This window comes from Cardiocondyla obscurior, linkage group LG05, assembly GCF_019399895.1.
Source record: "Cardiocondyla obscurior isolate alpha-2009 linkage group LG05, Cobs3.1, whole genome shotgun sequence".
NCBI lineage: Eukaryota > Metazoa > Arthropoda > Insecta > Hymenoptera > Formicidae > Cardiocondyla > Cardiocondyla obscurior.
In genome coordinates this window covers 809,161-829,996 of record NC_091868.1, presented here as the reverse complement: position 1 = coordinate 829,996, position 20,836 = coordinate 809,161, and the positions used below count along the sequence as shown (strand labels likewise).

At 39.1% G+C, this 20,836-nt stretch overlaps 1 protein-coding gene across 7 annotated transcripts in view; it reads left to right on the top strand.

Moving 5' to 3' along the window:
• The window catches only part of LOC139102746 (cyclic nucleotide-gated channel alpha-3), a 136,124-nt gene that overhangs the window by 54,587 nt on the left and 60,701 nt on the right, over positions 1–20,836 (top strand). For 6 of the 7 annotated variants that reach the window (XM_070656864.1, XM_070656869.1, XM_070656865.1 and 3 more), the window contains exons 4-9: positions 13,952–14,220; positions 14,798–15,018; positions 15,646–15,884; positions 16,731–16,986; positions 18,092–18,346; positions 19,645–19,775. In XM_070656864.1, coding sequence (XP_070512965.1) covers positions 13,952–14,220; positions 14,798–15,018; positions 15,646–15,884; positions 16,731–16,986; positions 18,092–18,346; positions 19,645–19,775 — 1,371 coding nt within the window. The remainder of the gene's footprint in view (positions 1–13,951; positions 14,221–14,797; positions 15,019–15,645; positions 15,885–16,730; positions 16,987–18,091; positions 18,347–19,644; positions 19,776–20,836) is intronic. The other variant, XM_070656868.1, reaches the window with a different exon arrangement.

The following is a 20,836-nucleotide window of genomic DNA, read 5'->3' as shown; positions in this document are numbered from 1 at the left end:
GTTTGTTTAGAAATCTTTTTTCTTTTTTCTTCAAGTTATGTATATTATGATAAAAAGGGGGCATTATTCTTTCAGCATCTCCTTACCTCCCTATACTCTCACTTGGACGCACTAAAGAATGATTAGCTTTACGTCTGGAAAAACCACTTTATCCACCCTAAAGTGTCACACAGGAAGATTTAAACCGAAAGATGGTGCGAAAAGAAGAGATCTGCTTCGCGTAATGAGATAAGTTGTTTCACTTGTATTTCACAAGAATAAGTGAGAATTATACAAGGAATCCGGATATTATAATATATAATTCACATATTGGCTTTGCCTTAACAGGTCAATTATATTTTTGGCAAAGTCGTAACACCGGTATATAAAAACTAAGAGGGAACGAGAACTACTCATCTCTTAAGAGTAAAAAAAAAAAAATACAGTACTAGTAAAATTTTTTAATAATTCTATTATTTCCTTTTGGTACATTTCTCTTGAATATTTAATATAATCTTTTAAAAATCCAAGAGTTTATCTTTTGTATCCTTTTTGAGGCAGCCAAGAATATAAGGCTTTGTCCTCTCAACTTTCCATTAGACATTCAACGAGTTGCTACGGTTTTATGAGCAATAAAGATCATGAGTGAAAAAGAAAGATTTATTCTTTTTAATCTTATACATAGTATTTTCCCGGCGATGAGAATAGTTAAGGTTCATATAATTATGACCGTTGAAATAACACTGTTGCATTGTTGCAAAGAATATAACCAACGATTCTATCAATCTCACTTGACGAAAGGTTAATAAATTGTAGGAAAAGCGATTATGAACGTGTGAGCCATTAATTTACTCTCCGAATGAGATTATTGAAAACGATGAACGCATTAAAGTTGTGTACGTCGAAGCTTATTATTAAGCTCATTTCCAGACTATCAAATTGTCATTGATATTAAAACTGTCACATTTTCGATAACAGGCTTTGTTCGTAAACAATTAAGTGTACCGTTTTAAAGCTGATAAAAGCCCGAGTGGAAATTGATTCCCATCCCTTACCTAATATTTGGCTAGCCCGATTCGTGGTTCATTTCGTAACTGTCTAGCAAAATTGTCCAGCACTGAGCCAGAAATGTAACGCTCAAAACGTACTAATAACGAGCTAGAAAAGCTAAATATCTAAACGTTTTTTCGCCGCGTACTAGTCTTACTGCGCGTTTTGATCTATTTTCTAACACGTGCTCGACTGCCGAGTCCGCTGATCGCCGGGCCCCGCCGACCTCCGCGGTAGGGTGAGTGCGTGCGTGTGTTTACATCGGCCGGCAGCCTTCAGCCTTCGCATTCTAAGTTCGCAAGGTGGAGGACGCGCGGCCGGTGGACGGCAAGAACCGGTTTGCTCGGCGATTTCAGCAGTCAAGCACGTGTTAGCTAGGTCAGGACGCGCGGTAGGATAGTCGCGACAAAAAATATTTAGATATCTATTAAGATACATGGACAGTCCGCGCTGGACAATGACTAGACGACCGATTTTGTTTCTTTTTTTTAAATGACAATTTTATTTAAGAAATATATTTAATCGCGATCTGACCGCTAGCTGTAAAATCAGATCAGCTAGATAAATTTTTACTCGAGTCTTCAACTTGCAATTGATTTACTTAAACTGGATAATAAATACAAAATACTTATTTCGCGATTCCCGAGTAAAACGGCAACGTATTATAATAATTACAAATATATCGCCAAGTTCCTATTCTTTCTTCAAGAAACTTGAGAAAATCGTGATATAATTCAAAAAAGTAAAAACAAATCTCGTGAAAAGAAAAAGAGTATAAACTTTTACCTATTTTAAAACTTTTCATAATGGATAACTTTTACTCAAAACTTTTTCTACTAACGCATGGTTTAAACATTGTAGCACCCCGATAAATATCCGAGCAAGTTTTAGGGTGAAAGCGAAGTTCATGAAAAGTATCAATGTCATTTCCTATTTCACTACTTCTTTTTTTTCTCTTTCTCTCTTTCGTTGCAAGATATATTTAGAATGGAGACAGATAAGCTCTTTTTACGAAACAGGAAAGAAAGTAGAAAGCTAAGAAAAATGTTATTTCAAGATTACATAATGATTTCTCATATACTCTATAATAAATACATATACAAGAATAAATGTCTCTTTTCCAGCGAAGCTTCTCGTAAAAAAAAAAATAAATCTATTAGACAGACGTGTAAACGCCTATCGTCCCTCGAAAGTGTAAATCGACGTGAAACTGGTTCGAACGATTAACTGCAGATAGAATGCAAGGGATCAAAAGAGCTCGCATGTCATGAAAATTTCCATAGAGGCATCTCCGAACAGAGATTGCCGCAATACGAGGCGGGCAAATATTTGTTTGTACTCGCGGATGCTGCGAAGCTCGAATTTTCAGGGTGCGAGTACATTTGCGGGGGCAACTTGGTTACGTATCTATCGGTCACATATATATATGCGCGTGTTACGAGCCGTGTTGTACGTGTCAGCGGCTTACAGACTTTCAGCATACCTTGTTGACAGGATCAACCGGCGGCGAAACCGGTACACTCGCCTCTCTACTTCACTACAACCATTTGCAACCAACAAAAAGTATTTTTTATCCGTCGAGCTCGAATTTTCCCGCGAATTGGTTTATATGTTCGAACGATACGATCGTTTCAGCATTGTGATCCTTTACCGAATGGCTCTCATGCAACTTTAAATTATCTACTGTTATACAATTTCAATAAAAAAAAAATAAAAAAAAAAAAGAATTATATTCCAAGAAAGTTTTATCGTAACAATCTCGTTAAAACGACTTGTATTTTTTTTTTACATTTCGCAGTGTACAATTGCACCTACTTTACCAATTTGATTATGCGAATAACTAAAATAATATGTTTTATTTTTATGTAATTATTAAATATTAATAACTTTATTTGAGTAGCAGAAAATAAATATGTTTCACAGATTAATTAAACAGTGAGCATAAATTATCGATTTTATATTATCTATTTATAAGAACTAATGAATAATTAATTGAACTGGATGTCGAATTTAAACTAAAGGGAAAATTTTACGTTAATCCAAATTAATTCTATATTATGCGGAAAATATTTGAAGAAATTTTAAACACGTTGAGTATACGCAATAATGTGAAATTATCGATTTGTGCTAATTGTTGCGAGCGTTAGGTAGCGATTAAGCTATCTAAATGTTACAACGTTGCCTAGAGGAGACGTTTTGCTCATTTCACGTAATAGATAAACTTTGACCGTAAAAAAATTGTCACATAAATTCAACAATATTTTATACGCGGGACTGCACGTCGTTTTAATCGCTTTCTCTCTTTTCCTCTTTTAAATTTAATCAAAAATTAAAAAAAAAAAAAAACTAACAACATTTCTACGCGGAAAGGAGAAAGAGGTGTTCCGAGTTTCTTTACTCTGGATTTCGGCCCGTATAATGTATCGTTTCGATTATTCGAAGCTAGGCGCGCACGTGTCCGACGAATCGACCCGCTCGTGCGAGGGTTGTCGAAGGGTTGTCGTTGTTGTCACGCTCCTAAGGCGCCAGGAAGTAAGCTCGAGCATTAACCCGATAACGACGTAATTACTTCCGAGATGGTCCGTATCAGTTGTCGATAATAGTGTCATTTGTTTAAAGTGACACGTGTACGTATACGCGCGCAATTCTTTCTTTCTTTCTTTTTTTTTTCCGTTTTCAGACATTTCATATTAAAAAAGTAAATTGTATACGGTCCCATGTATAAAACATTATCAAAGTTTACAGTGACGATTCAAGGATAATCGAGATTTATTCGCATTTCGTTTATATGTAGAATAACGGAATAACCGAAAGAAAATGCATACATATATTTTCACAAAGACTGATGTAATATTCAAAATTCTTCACTTTCGCGTCGAAGTTATTTTTGCGCAAATAAATAAATAAAATCTTCCCCGCGCAACCGATTTTTATAGAACGACAATAACGACAATCTTCCTCTAATATTTCTTTTCCTATGCGCGTTCTACTGCTGACGGTATAAAAATATCAAAGAAATATTTATTGGCGTAATATGCCACCAATCTACAATATATGCACCGTAGCAGCTTTCTTGTTTTATCAAGCTGTCCGCGCCGTGATTTGAATACGAATTCTCGATTCATAAAAGATTAGGATTTTTATAAACTAAATCATCGAGATCGAAACTATTTATATGCTAATGTTCTGTCTTTTAATTTCGAATTGAATCTGTCTCGCGTAATTTTAATAATAACTTTACATAAAATATGAAATAACAAAATATCAAAAGGCAACAAAATATTGATTTCTATCTTAAAAAATATTCGTTCGATATATCTCGGTACGAAATGAGCGCGTGAATTTACTCGGACGTCCCGTACGCTCGTAAAAATCTAAACGAAGATCCCGGGAGTGAAAATTCCCGGACTCGCGTCTGGATTCGAGCTGAAAACGGAGCTCGAAAGCACGAAACATGTTTCGCAAACTGCTGGAATTGAATCGGAGTCAAATCCGCCTTCGTATCACACGCAGAGAAGAGACACACTCCTCGCCATCTTTGTTCGTCTTTAAACGACGACATGTCGGAGTCACGGAGTCGCGGTATCGAAATGAATATTCGAGTAAAATAAATAGCGCGGAAATACGTCCAGGTTAGAGACGAGCGAAAGGCTGCGTAACGTAGAAGAGAAGTCGTGCGCAACAAAATTCGCAGCTCGTATCAAGCGAAATAAGCGCGACGCGGTTACTCGAGAAAGTCACATAAACAGGAAACGTACTCACCGTTCTCGAAGCTGACGTCCAGGGTCTCGGCGTCACGACCTTGTACGTCTTGTCGCTCCGTCCTCGCCAACGCGGCTTCGCTCGTGTTGTTGGCTGTTCATGCGCACGCAAGTAGTCGTCGTATCCCGAAGACGGTCCTCCGACGATCGAGGCTCGTTGCGGAAACTGCAAGGTCGTCTCCTCGGGAACCACAAACACTGAACGCGATATCGTCGACGCGGACGACCGGCTGCGACCGGCCGACGTTCTACACTGTATGCGCGTACGTACACCGAAAAGCAGATATAAAGTTTGCTCCGACAACGGCGGCTAGCGTACGGTACTTCCTCTGTTACGATTTCCTTCCACGGTCACCGAAGACTGAGGGGAAAGGCGCCCCGCTTCTGCTTCCCCTCTCCGCCTCGTCCGCCAAGGACAGTGATTGTTGTGGTGGTGTGGGTAGTCGTGCATCCTGCGTTCCTCCTCCGTCGTATGTGGCTGGCGGTCCACTGCACTTCCACGTACGCGTTTCGTATGAGATTCGACGCACAACCACGCTAGCCACCTTCGCCGCAGTTGACGCCATGTTGGTCTTTCCATGTGCAAGGCGAATGGTTGGCAGTGATGGGAATCACGCATGCGCGAAGATTCCGTCCCGATTTCCATCACTGATGGTTGGTACTCGCGACTGACACGACACCCACCATGTTGCGGGACTGTGATTTACGCGGTCAAACTCGCGACGCCATTAAGCAGCGCCCTTGTCGCCTCCCTCTTAGTTATCGTTAGTTTCTCTTCCGAACTTGAGTGGCACGCCAACGAAATAGACTCGCCCAGTGATTGTTCTCTAAAAAACGAAGCAAGCGTAATCGCAACAGGCCTCGATGACGTCGCACACTCTCGAGCTGCGTTGTAAGAAACGTCGGTGCTTTTTATCTCCTACCATCGGCGGATTTCGTATCGCGAACGAGTTTCAAGGTTAGTGTACCGGTGGCTTGATCGTAGTCGTGACGATATACCCTGTGTACAACGTGATTTGACTTTTCCCCACGTAGTTGGAAACGTTGCCTGCGGCGTAGGCGAACAGTTGGATTCGCGTGTGAATATTTCCGAAGTCCGCCGTTGTCCGATGAACCAGCCCGAGCCGACTCGTCGTTCCCACGTCTCTGCAATACCTCAGATACACGAAAGGTATGTTTTACGAACCTCGTCGCTTTTTCATCCAGCTTTAATCTACCTCGGCGCTATCCGCGTCGCGTCTGGAAGCTGCCCCGGGGCCGGAATTTAATTCCGTAAAAAAGGGACCGTGCGTAGGAAGATAGAGGTGACGCGACCGGCGGCACACAAGCACATATATCCGCGGAACGTGACGTTGATTATTTTTGCGAGCACGGACGAGTCGTCGAAAGCGTCTCCGTCACAGCGGTCAATACGTTCAATTCGCCCTCGTTTATGACGCGTGTTTAATTAGCAAATTTTAATAGGGGAAGTCGTTCCGGAGGAAGAAAAGGGAAGGAAATACCGTGACGTCTGTCATTGTGCGGATTATCGATTCGCATTTTTATTTTTGCGAGTTAAGTGAACGGGAACGACAGCGGGATTGACGAGAGGACAAAACGCGATCGTAAAATATTTCCTCGGGGTTCTTTTTCCTTATCCGAAGACGCGTCTCCGTCCCTTAACTGTTCGCGATTAATCCGAAAATTTACCTACTTTATGAATTAATGTTAAATCAATTTGTATTGCGATGTTAACTCGCGAATCAACTTTTCCCTTCCTCCGTCCGATCCTCTCTCGCTAAATGACGAAGACGTAAAGCACAGGTTCAGCGAATTTATTATCCTAATAATTGTACGAAGTTCTATTCGCGATAAACACCGTGTTCGCCTCTGTTGAAAGTATTTTGCGCGCAGCAGCGGAATTAATTCAATTGCACCGGGACAGCAAATTCCATTTGTAATGAAAATGTTTCGCGTGTCGGTTAGAGTAAACATGAACGCGAGACTATGAATTAACCGGTTAACGAAATATAATATAGTATTATTGATACACACCAAAGTTGCGTGTACGTGCACGCCTGCCGCTAAGTTATCGTCAAAATATGGAAAGTCGTAAAATTTATCACACGGAGATATCCGTAAAATATCGAGGATTAATCGTGCCAGCGATTTTATGTACGCATTATGTCATCCGATTGACAAACCGTTTTTTTCTCATCAATTTATCTGACCGTAATTGAAGTCTCGTGGTCAATTTATTTTTATCAAAGAAGAAAAATACGAATGGCACTTGTATGTATTTTTTTTTTGTTCTACGTTTCGTCGTCCTCTGAGATTTCGACCGTGTATCGGAATTTCATGGAACGACAAACGAATTCGGACGGGTCAACTCAATGGGGAGAAATGTAAAACTCGGAACGCGGGCACGTCTCAACGTGAAAATAGATGTATCAAGTGCGACATAAATATCCTCACCGCGCGCGAACGGTCAGCCGATAACCGCCTATTTTTAATCCTTATTTGCAAGCGTCCCGCGCGTAATATCGATATTGCAAATAGGTGTTTTTCTGCGCATATCTCTCTGCATATCGATTTGCCGGCACACAAAAGACAGCAGAGGCGGTGGGGGATAAAAGTGTAAGAAAATTTCTATTTGCTGAATCGCAAATAATTTTGCAGGTAATAAAGGGAAGGAAACCTTTTTTTTTTCCATATTTACAAAATTATTCGGCAAAGATAATTGTTGTACTAAAAGCAGCTGCGACTGCAATTTAAATGCTAAAAGAAAAAAAATCATTGCATTGACCGCGGTGCAGTTCAATTATGAACAATTACGGGAAAAATTGCATTTCGTGATTACACCCGTAATATTGCGAATAATTTGTTTCCGATTGACCTGAGAGGAACTTAAATTTCGATTACGCAACGTACCGTTTGTATTTGAATTTCTAACACGAGGAGCCGGGAGAGCAATACGAATTATTTTTAAAAAAAGCATTTAATTACGATAGGAAGTTTATCATAAATTTCCATGATTGTGAAAGGTCCTCATGTTAACTAATTAAAGAGCAAACGAGCTTTTGCGTAATACGAGTCGGTACTCGCAAAATTTTCACGAGAGGTTATCGGATAACGAGCTTAAATAACGATGTTATTATCGTGCTTGAATTAAAGGATAATTGTGGGACCTTTTAGAATATACTTAAAAATTTATAAATACACGAGTTATCAAGTATTGTACTCTAAATGTTGATATATTAATTTTCTAATTTTACGTAAAATTCTTCATGCCCAATTTATTTCTTCTAGTGGAAAAAGAAAGCGCAAAAGATATTTTAATTAATTTCTTGAAAAAAAAAAGAAATCTTGTCACGCGTCTGATGAAAGTAAATTCTATGTTCGGCAAAGTGCTCTTGGCTTTGATTTTATTTTGTAATCTTTATTTAACGTGGTATTTCACTGAGAAAATATTTTTCTGCGAAACAAAAATCATTTTCGACGGGGGAAAAAAGTTTACTCTTTTATTCAAGTACGCTAATTGCATTTTAACACAACTTGTCTTTGTTAGATATTATTCTAGATTTTCTCCTCGCGACATTTCCATATTGCGTCTCATCGCATATTTTCCTCTCTAATTACAAATCATCCTGTTGTTTCTAAATTAAAAAATATTTCTACTTAATATCTTTGAAACATGAGCAATATAATATTATACATATTTCAAACCACCTACATTATATACAACATACATTCGTCATAATGTAGTTGAATCTCATCTTTCTGACTGATTTTATCGAAAAATTTGATGTAAAAGCTTAAAAGAAAACAGAAAAAAAAAAAAAATCAAAAACTTTTGCATCCAAACAGCCTTGTTGCAACGCGCTGCTTTTAGTTCAATTATCTTTCCATTGTAAAATTTCTGTATATGTTGCGCTGCGTCCACAAGTACATTGATGTATATTACTGAAATTCTATATTCGCTGTAGAACTCACCATTTGTTTTACTATTCCACTCCGGTCTGGTTTATGCACTGACGTCTACTACTACTTCGGTTTACGAACTCTGCTAGAAACGATTAGCGGAATAGCTCTTCTGTGATATGAACTGTTATTGATTAAATGTATATTGATTCGATCGCTGGCAGACAAGAGGCGTTATATTAACAGCGGTGAGGATAATGGCGCAATCTCTTGGTAGACTATTTGTCGCAAATTGCGACATTAGTCTGAACTAGCTTCGACGTAAGTTTTAATGGGACTCTCCAATCATATCCACTTACATGTTGATAACGACATGTCGCGAACTTTCAAGTTCGCGATGCACGGACGATAAAACGTATATTGCTATTTATCCATCATATTAAAGTTTATCGTAAAAGGTTGTTTTATTTTATATTTTATTATTTTGTTATTGAATTTTATCGAATGGGAAAGTATAGAAGTAAAAAATTTGCAATAGTTGTTTTATTTTGCAAAATAATCTTTTTTATATATATATATATAAATAAAATTTAATGTATCGTGTCGTAGATTTTTTTAGATATAAATTTTTTATTTTTAAGTTCTCTCTTATTCAGTTTCACTTCCGTACTCATTTTTTTTTCTTTTTTTTTTCTTTTCGCGCGTGTTCGTTTACCTCGCGAGTTTTTCACGCTCGATAACCCATAAAACTGATGCGCTACTCTTGTCGCCAAAGTTTACGCAGTCCGATGAATACATATTCTATATGAATGACGATACTTTAGACACAGAATCGATTTACGTGGTTCGGTGCAGCGTGTCGAGTCTATGCTTCAGTCGACTCGTTACGAATCTATCCACATACCGAAATGCGCGCAGCTTCAGTCTTTCTTTTTGAAACGAATATTTCCGTATGCCAAAGCACAATAGTCCTCGCGATAGCCGACATTTTTCGGAGCAGCTCTGAAAGCTTATCCGATTCTATTTCAGCAATCTGGACACCCATTGCCTACCTGAAATATTGTTGTTGTTCTATCCGTCGCGCTCCTTTTTTTTCGAGTTCCATTTGTGCTTGTCACGCACTGTCAAAAACACGGCCGGAATAAAATTTTGATCACGTTCTTTATTCCATCGCGCGCGCGAGAACATACATCCATTTTATTTTTACTTCGACTCTTTGATTCCTCCTTTTTTCCCTCCCCCTCCTCCTTTTATCTTATTTTACGTTTATTTATTGAATTTTAGTGGTTGAAGTAGACACAGAAGCAGGCGTCGTTTGACGTCGACGTGATTTTTAGAGAACGCGATAAACGGCGTCGAACTCGCGTGGCACTCGTATGATATAAGCAAGCACCGTGATAATTATTTGCGAACGTTATGACATTTATTTGTATTTATAACTCCGACACTCGATTTACTTAACATTTATCTAACTAAAATAATAATAAGCGTCGTGCAGCTCGCATTATTTGGAAAATGAATGCATATTGCCTGCGTAGAATTTGCGGCACGTATTCCGCATGTCGTCATATGTAATTTCGTGACAATTTCTCGTTTTCCTCTAGAGTGAGCATCGCGATCGATATAACCACTGTGATAATACGCCCCAATGGTCGCCTTGTATACGAAATTGTCTTGACGACAATATAGGCCTCATTCGCTTGACATGTCGTTCTGGGTCACCGGCTCGAACGGTACTTAATGACAATATTTCTGGACAGATATTTTCGAGAAACCCGTAATATCGTATCGAACCTTTTTCTTTTTCCATTAAAAATTTACGAGAAAGCTGACGCAATTTACCTGCATTTTTGAACACTTGGTAGTTAATATAAAAAAAAAAATAAAATATTAAAGTGCAATTGTTATCGCGATAACATAACGCAGCTTTGTGTCCCGTGCTCATACACTTTCAATTTTGTTGGCCTTGCCAAGCTGTCGCAACAAAAGGCAATTAACTTTGTACTTCGCTTCTCGTCGACGTCGCGCTTTCTCAATTTTCTCACGGAGATTTCCGTTTAGCTGTTTGGGAGACACGGCGTCACCATTAAACTTACTTTATTTCTTCTACGTGAGAGTAAGAGCGAACGAGAACCTGCCAAAAAACGGATATTGGAATCGCCATATTTTCATTCGTAAAAGTTTGAAAGCGAATATATCTCTCAGTGAAAAGTTGTCTGTTTGTGAGGCGACGTTGTTCCGGAAATGATATGTAGCACGAATTTCGAATTTTCGGATCAGGGGAATCGCTGCCATTAATACCTTGCAAAACTTGAGGCGCACAGTTCATTCGAGTTTGAAACGACAGATGTATATGCACGTCACGGTATGCGACGAGGTTTTATACGCCCCAGAGTGTCACTAAACGCGTTGGATCTCGCTTTTTACGAAAGACACAAATATCCGTCACGCGCGTAGTCATAAAACATTTTTAATACGCCAATGAAATCTGTATTTGAAGTAAAAATCTCGGCGACGCTTTGCATCACGATAGTATTTTTTTAGATCTCGCAGTAAATCACGATTTAACGTAACTCCTCCTATTCAGAAAATACCGACGCGATCGCGAAATCGCTGAGAGGCTCGTAAAAGATTTCTTATTTCGAAGGTCGGGAGGGCTGCGGAGGCTCTCGCGCAAACAGCACATAACGGCCATAAATTGCGGTTTATCAGCCGCGATTCGACGTTCATTTTTTGGTTTTGATTAACGTTTTAAAATTCGCGGCGCGCTCACCGCCGCGTAAATTGCCATTGGAATTTAAAGGATCAAACGGGAAGCCCGCCAAGCAGGCCGGTCAGTAAAGTTCGGCGTAAAGAACGGCGCATTGCCCGGGCATATAAATTCAGTTTAAGGGGTCGTGTACCCAGTACCGACACGGCTATATCGCGCCACATGTCGTTCGGTATGTCGTGTACGTTTACCCGAACACAATATTTGCGTCCCGTCGGTCTTTGAGAGAACAGTACAATGGTCCTTGTCCATCGACCACACGACGTCGTGCCCACAACGCGAATAAACCTGCTCGCGACGCAGCTTCCAACTAGAATTAATTCGTCTCTTGCCATAATGACCGTCGGGCACGTTGCGCATTATTCATTAGCACCTCCGACTCGGTTGATCTCAAATTATTTTAGCCACTAATCTGAATAGGGTTACTTCATAAAAGATCTTAGCCTTACGACTCTCCCCGTCTCTCGTCCTGATCAAAGCGAAAGTTCATGGCTGTTAGTTAATTTTGACTTTTTAATTAATAATTATTATTGAAATTTGGGAACCGAAAATGTCTTTCCACATTTAAAAACGTAACAAAAAGAAAGCTTCAAAATTGCATTGCGCGTTAAATTTATCCGACCGGGTAAAAGTAAATTTATTGGTTGCAATTTGTTAAACAGCTTATAGCGATTATAAGTTAATTAGTCGAATTAAGCGGTTGTTATTTTTCCGGACACTTGAAAATAGAGAGGTAACTCGGCGTACCATTATCAAACGTGAATCCGCGAGCTTGTTTAACAGCAACTCGTATTCGATGTCTAAATTCCCCACTGCTTGTTTTGCGCAGTGTCATTTTACATCGCATTAACGAGAAAATAACAGAGGAGAGTAATGAAGAGAACGCTGGCGCGCAGATTTTCTTGCGATCGTTTTTCCCCGCCGCCTTAATGGAGGACGCTAGGCGCGCGAGCACGAGATTATTTGCGAAACAGCTCCAGAAAGCAGGAATCTCGTTATGACGTTTCTCGAGTAACACTTCGTTACTTTCGTGCAGTGGGTCTCGGTCACGTATTTTCATTCACCTTTTATTTAATTATTCTATTCACCCTTTCTTCCTCATTTTCTCCAATCTGTCTCTCTTCCTTCTCCGATTCGGCGTAAATATTTTTTTTTATTTTACTTTTATTTTTTTTTTCACCTCTTTTATTTTTTTTATATTAAACTAGAACGAACCTTGCGCGCGTCTTGCTCGCGGTGTTTAAATTAGAATATAAAAATTACCAAGATGTATGCAGAGATTAGAAAGAAATCGTAACGCGGATTTTGCGCGGCAAAGTCATCTGTCGGTGGGTGATAACTCGGCCCGCCGAAACTTATTCCCCGGTTAAACGGATTCGCAAGACGACGGGGAGCGAAACGCGAGCTTTCTCCGGACGGATTTTGCGCCCTTATCATGTCACGCCTCGTTACTATCTAGCAAAAGTGGATGAGCCGTAATCTCGTGCTGCAAGAAAACGGGACTCGTTTCGTTCCGTAGCAGTCTCTTTGACGTTGCAGGTGTCATCGCGCACGGAGATAACACCGGGATATGCTCCGGCTCCGTGAAAACTTGGTTATTTCTCCTCGCATTTTCAATGAGATTTCCCACGCTTGGCCTTGAGCTTATGCGCCGACTCGGCACCTCCGGCGTAAATTTATATTGCTTATTTGGCAAATAATATTCGACGAAGAAGACAATAAGCGGAAAGCTGAATATTTTTATCGACCGCTCAAATTGTATTTCACGAAAATTCCTTTCATTCCTACTGAAATCTTAATACGAAACTAATTAAAATCGCATTTATAATACGGGGTTTTAAAAAGACTTTTGTCAATTCTTACATCATTCTGTTATTTTCGAGTGTAATATTAATACGTTATTTCGCTTTATCACGTGAGAAATTTTATATTTATGAGAAAACTGAATTTTTTTTACACCTGTTTTATGATTAAGTCTACAGATGACACCGATACAAAGACTCATTATATTTTTCCAAGTACAGATATTACGTTACAAAATTAAATATTAACATTACAGGAACAATATTTTTTCTTCATACATTTTTTCTAGGTATATATTATTAAATCTGTTATTATAAAACAAGAAAGTATAAAATTACAACAGCAAGAATATGCATATTTATATAATTATCTCATGGAAATAAATTCCATAAAAGAAACGTAGATTAAAAAACAAAAAAAAAAAGAAAAAGTCCATGATGACACGGATCTCATTAAAAATTTAAGAAAAAACATGTTACGCATACTAGATCGTAGAAAGTCATCTTAATAAAGTAAATTTTAAAGAGTTGTTTAAGAAAAGGTTTATTTAATATTAACGAGTCGAAATAATCGCGAGTGGCGGCGAGGAGATATATGAAAATAATTGGGTACTAAAATTAACATAAAGGCCTCGTGAAGTGAAAATAGGAATTGTCATTTACAGCCACCGGCGCTTTTGACGTTGCAGGTGTTATCACAGGCGGGGTGAGGCACCGTCTGAGCGGCGGTTCCGCGTCCGCCCTGAGCTACGGGGGCGAAAAGTATGGTAGAAGCGGTAGATCCGGCGACGGTAGAACAGGGGGCGGCGGCAGAGAGAAAGAGGATGACACCAAGAGCGCGGAGAACGTGTCCAGGGGGGTTTTACCCTCGAGGCAGAGCCTCTTGGACCTCGTCAGCGGTAAATTCATGAGCCGACATACACCCACCCACCACTACTACTATCAGCAGCAGCAGCAGGTTGGTTACCGCAAGCGATCGCGCGATAAAATATTCGTCGGAGACGCGTCCTAAAGATGATACTTTGCGCTTAAACCCGTCCCCGCTGAACGTTTCAATTGCCCGACAAGTGTTTCTTTTCAAAATCTGACTTTTAACTGCTTTTTATATCTGCTGGCGTATTAAAAAATGATTCGGCTAAAGAAAAGTTATCACGATAATATTGTATTTATTTCCATAAAAAGAAAAAAAAAAAAGCGTAATGCACGCGTCTCTGAATATGAGCGTTTAAAATGAAACTATTCTACGCGGGAAAGAATGATTTTAACAACAGTTTCACGAGCGGATAACATTCACGATGTCTATTTCATTGTACGCGACAACCGTATACGGCGAGCCGTGCCTTAATGGCTCGAATATTGCACGAATAAACCGATGTGAAAAATATAATATGCGACGAGAAGTCATTTCCGGGATATGAAAAATAGCCAGAAGTAGCTACGTCGCTCGCCGTATCTACCTCTCGTTGTCAGTGTAAGGTTTTTTTATAGAGTATTTTATGCATTTTAACCGATGTGGGTGTATTCTGTGTTCGTAGCGATACTTTAGCTCGTCAAGGGACTCACTTCAGGGAGGATACGTGAATCGAGGGGCGAGCGAGCTCGATCTGAGCCGCAAACCGAGAAGAAGGGACCACCTAAGGGGCAGATTCAAGCTACCATATACAGTTGCTCTCACGTCCTCGCGTGACCAATCGCACCTCCATACACCGGCATCAGTCAATCATCTTAGCAACAGTAGTTGCAACGGTACTGAAACGTGAGTACTTGATTGGCAAGCAATCGCTACCGACCGATTTCAATTATCGCCGAGCTTCAAGTTCCGTTACGTATCCTCAATAGCAATTCTTTTTTCACATCTCGATATCGAGAGTACCGGGTATTCGTAGAAAAATTCAATTCGATGCTAATTTCTCTCCCCGTGAGAGGTCAAATCCGCGATGAAAGTTCAGGAAAATGAATATAACGAAGAAATCTGTAGCGAAGGATCATAAATATTCAAGTGACTTCTTGGAGGCTTACTTAATACCACAGCGACGTTTCTTGCATTTCTAAAGATAGCTTAATTGTGCTAGAAGCTTCTTTAAACAGAAATATTTTCGTTAAAATACAAAACTGTTCGGGAGGAAAAAAAAAAAAAAAAGAAAAAAAAGAACATAAATTCCAAAAAAATCTTTTAACGAAAAGTGACAACCCCGTTTTTAATTTAGTAAAACCAGATGGTGCGCGCAAAATTGCAGAGACTTTTTCGGCTGCTGTGAACATTCGATAGTTCCACTACTGTAATTTTTCACATTGATACGCGAGTCCTCGTACACGCTAACAGAAAAAATGGATAGCCGTGTCGCGGAACGCGTTCGGGGATGAAAGTAATTAATCAGCGCAGGTTCGCGTTGAATTACTGTCTCAGGAGGTACACGGCGCAGCAACAGCAACAGCAACGCGGTAGTAGAGGCTATCCCGGGCAACCTGGATCGAGAGGTTTTCACACGGGTGCGCCAAATTGGTCCTTCATCTTCGATCCTGCGGGACGTCTTTGTTACTATTGGTCGATGGTGGTTTCTCTTGCCTTTCTTTACAATTTCTGGGTGATCATCTATAGGTTTGCCTTTCAGGAGATCAATGGTTAGTCCGCATTACACTTACAGCTTTTATCGTGTCATATAAACGTTTTTATAACGTCGTCTTACATGATTTAATACAATCTTAAGGTCTGAAAATTGAATATTTTAATAAAAAATATATTAACTTTCTTAAGAATTTTATGAAATCGTGAAATAAATTTTTTATAGCAGTTGTCATATAAACGAAATTAATATTCAGATATATTTTAATGAGTACAATATTTTAAATAAAATAAATACTCGTATATAATTAAATTAAAACACTTCTATGAGCACGAGAAATTATTAAATTACATCCTGATATTCTTTGATTCATCCGTGTAAAGACGTTCTAAAGCAAATTGCTTTCAATGACATTTTACATTCAAGAGTTTTCAAGAATTTTATTCAACGAATTAAATGTCTGTGTTATAATAATCATAACTGTAATGTTTACTTTAATTGTACATCAAAGCGAGCGATAACGATTTATAAAACGATATATGAATTAAAATGCACACACGAGTTAAATACGAAATAAAGGTAATTGCTGTGAAATATTTTGCATATGCAAATCGTCCCAAAAAGTGTTTTTTTTTTTTCCAATCAGGAATACAAAAAGCCAAGTTAAATATAATGACCATCAATATAGAGGTTTTCGACCGATAATTTCACATAACTAATTGAAAAAATTATTACATATTTGTATTTATACCAAATTTATGTTTAAAAGAAAATGTTGTGTAAAACAAATTTAGCTTTTAGACGGAAATTAAAATTAAGCATTATACATATATTATTTATATATTAACTAATCGTTAGTGAGTTGAAATAAATGTATTGTTTTTTTCTTTTTTTTTTAATGCAGGAGAAACTCGTTGGGTGTGGTTTTGCCTGGACTACTTCTCGGATTTTTTATACGTGCTCGACATAATATTTCATATTCGAACGGGATATTTGGAAGACGGCGTGCTGCAAACCGACGCCACGAAACTGAGAAATCATTATACGAACAGCACCACGTTTTACATAGACATCCTGTGCCTGCTGCCCCTCGACTTTTTATACTTATCTATAGGATTTAACAGTATGCTGCGAAGTTTTAGACTCGTAAAAATTTATCGGTAAGTGCCTTAAGCATAACACTTAATTTTTATCATACTTATTGAAGCGATGCCAAAGCTTTTTGGCGCGGTATTAAATGGAGCGTGACGATTTGTAATATTTTCTCTTGTAAATTTATCTCAAATGTATCGTCAAGCTCGAGAACGTTCGTAATTTAAAAAGATAGAAAATTCATGTCCGTGTTTTTAATGACGCGAACGCGAGTACTGATTCGAATACTAGAGTTATTGTTGCAAATTTCTTTTTTCGTTTCGGCTACTATAATTGACTTGGAATGCTCGAGTGTAAAAGTTGGATTTTCTTCGTGGAACACCATTGGAGTGCGACTTACTTGGAGTAAAGTGAGATTGAAATAGATTGCAAAAGTTCGCGTGTAATGTCATAGTAACGCAGTGCTGATCTTTCGCACGCGAACGTTTACACATTCTAGCGTAAACATCGGCATTCCGAAGGTACCGCAAAAAATACGTTGAACGGTCTAGGTAACTCGTGTTATATCTCAGCAATATTATTCTTTATTCGAAGCAACGTGTGGAAGAGAAACGCGACTTTTCCCGTGCTTTTTCGCCGCGAGATTTCTGCATCGACGTATCTACACCTAGCACCTTGGAAATATTTAATTTTAAATCGATATCACGTTCTATTTGCGTTCTGCAAAATTATCAGTTATTAATTTCCATTGAATTAATTTATGCAACTTTATTTAAATTTAATTTCAAATAAAATTAAAATTGGTGAAATTTCAATATTTCCTAGAGTTTTCCGCAGTTTATACTATAAATTATTGATCCCAATCGGTTCAATCACGGTGCCACGCTGCGCCATAAATTGTCGAATTGCACGAACGGGGGAATCTCGCCACACTCGTAAATAATAATTGAAAAAAAAAAAAACAATAAAAAAAATGACAAGAGCATATTTTAACCTGTTGAAGGCACGAAGCCTTCCTATCGTATATGCGATGATTAAAAACATGTTCGCCCCACGTTCGTTGAACGCGCCCCGCGTGATATATATTCTAAAAGGAATTCCGAAATTTATCGCCCCGCGACCGCCGGAATTTCCGCCAATTTTCTCAACCCGTTTTCTCCATCTCTGACGTAGGTTCTGGGCGTTCATGGACAGGACCGAGCGACACACAAACTACCCGAATCTGTTTCGCTCCACCTCCTTGATACATTATTTACTAGTGATCTTTCACTGGAACGGGTGCCTCTATCACATTATTTATAAGAACAACGGCTTCGGCAGTAAGAACTGGGTGTTCAGCGACTCCGAAACGGCGGACGTGGTCAAGCAATACCTGCAAAGTTACTACTGGTGCACACTTGCCCTAACGACTATCGGCGATTTGCCCAGGTATTTATTCACTTATTTATGCGCCGGCGTTACGCATGTATGCCGCACGGCTCGCGCAAGATATAACTTTCGAGGGAATAATATCGTTGATGTATCGGCCAAGCATTTCTCAACGCTCGGAGAGCTTCATGAAATTCTCTTATTCCGCATATGGAAACTTTTTATTTGTTTAAGCAAATTTTATTCATGCCATTCTGCTTTTACACGGCAAGATACATCTGATCTGGTAAACAGCGTATGAAATAAAATATGGAACGCGGTACGTAAAGTGGACAAGTGTACAAAGGAAAATTTTGTCGTTTCATCCATCGCAAAAGCGTATTACGCAAAAATTTGAGCAACAGTTCTTTCGCGATCCGCGGAGGTGATTTCACAGAGATTTGAGAATTTCTTGTTAAAATGTAATTGATTTCGCTGCATTTATTCTTCGATTAAATACGGAACGAAATCGTATCGTGTACGCAGGCTTCGAATAACATTTTTTTGTTTTTTTTGTTTTTTGTTTTATTTATGCTAGATTTCAATTTTTAGCGTGATATTCTCGCGGGTCCGCTATCATTAACCGCGTATACCAATCTGCACGTAATTCCATGTATTCACGCAATGATACCTCGTACGCAGTTTCGAATAAAAAGCGATGGACAAACCGCCACCGTGTTACAACGCTCCACCGCGACGCTAGGTTGCGCAAAATGGAGCTCTGATAAAAATCGATGACAATGTGTATGCGAAATATTCAAACCACCCAAATAAAAGAAAACGCCAGATAAACAACTAAATAACCGATAACCAAATTGATAAATTTTCTGCGGTATTCAGATTCTTTCCGCGGTGCAGGGTCGAAAATCCATTCATATCGATTATACCGTGATTTTCTTTAACGACGTCTGTTTTAACGTTTGTTTATACATATATGCGGTTTCGGAATTTGTTATATTTTTATTTAAAAGAAAAAAAAAAAAGAAATTAATACGCGCAACTGTGAATAGACGAGTGTAACATTTTTGTTAGCGCACTCGAGAAAGAGGAAACCCATGGAAGAGCAAGAAAATATCGCGCAAAGAAAAACTATTTCTTCGGATATTTTTCCGATACTTTTTTTTATCTCTAATTATTTTAAGCAAATAACTTTTGAATGAAATAATACGATCACGTTACCGCGATCAATCGCGTATTTTTCGTCGCGAAAATCGCGCGATACTTTTGTCAACACTTCTGAAATTATTTCTGCGATTTTATTTTCTTTGAAATGCTTATTTAAAAGCGAGATACTCACATTTTTTTTTTCTTTTTTTTAGACCGAGAAGTAAAGGCGAATATCTCTTCGTGATTGGTCAACTGTTCTTCGGTCTGCTGTTATTTGCGACGGTGTTGGGTCACGTCGCAAACATCGTCACTTCCGTCAGCGCAGCGCGGAAGGAGTTTCAGGGTAAGTCAGAGACTCTCAAGTTCCTCGCATGCGTATCTCTTTGCATTGGTTTTCGCGTTATACTTAAACTTTTTATACTCCAAACGGAATTCGTTCGACGAAAGCGAAGTAAGACCCGCTGTCGGTTTTTCTTTCTTTCTTTTTTTTTTTATGTGCAACAAATGTCGATTTTTATTGCGACGCGTTTGGATCCCCATCGTATTTTATGAAACTTTATTTCGATCCCACTAGTATCGTAAGAAGCGCAAAGGAAACTTACGAAAATATTCATCTCTCGGTACGTGACTGTAAATAATTCGGCACACGTGATACGTTTTACGACGTGAAATACGATTTACTATTTCCACTTGACGCGTAAAACGAGTCGCTCGGAAGTTCGCCAAGTTCACAGGCTACGTTTACTCGACGATAGCAATTAGGTACTCGTCGAAAATTCGCAAATAAGGTAAATCAGATACTTGGAAATTAACCTGACGCGATACTCTTGGAAACTGTACGAATGTAAAAAAAGAAAAAGAAAGCAATAATTAAGTTAAAGTCATACGAGATACAACAAACGTGTTTCTTGAAACACGTGGGAACAATTAGCTCAACGCGTTTGCAAGAAATGCAGCCTGCAATGCGAAGCGATAAAGGGAGTCGGAACGTTCAGGCATCTAAATAGTTTTTATAACAGATTCGCCGTGTCTTCTGGAGCATATAGTAAAATATGATTCCAAGCCTTTTTGCCAAGTCGCCCGAAATACAGCTTGGCAAACTGCCACGGGGGGGATTCGTTCCTCTCGTCCTTTTCGGATCTCCCCGAGCACATTCCATCGCGCATGATAAATAACTGCATTTTCAATTAACGCCGTGCAGGAAATGGACACTTCGTTCTGCATCCAAGCCCCGTTTTAATTGCGCCGCATCGCAGTTTCGCCGCGTCCGCATTTCCGCCCTTACACCTTCGTTATTTCACGACTCACCGAGCCGCTTTCTGCACGCTGCTTTCCGCAAAATGCGCGGTTCGATCGCGCGTTTTGGCACAAAAGCGTTTTTGGCTCCGCGCGCCCGACATACTG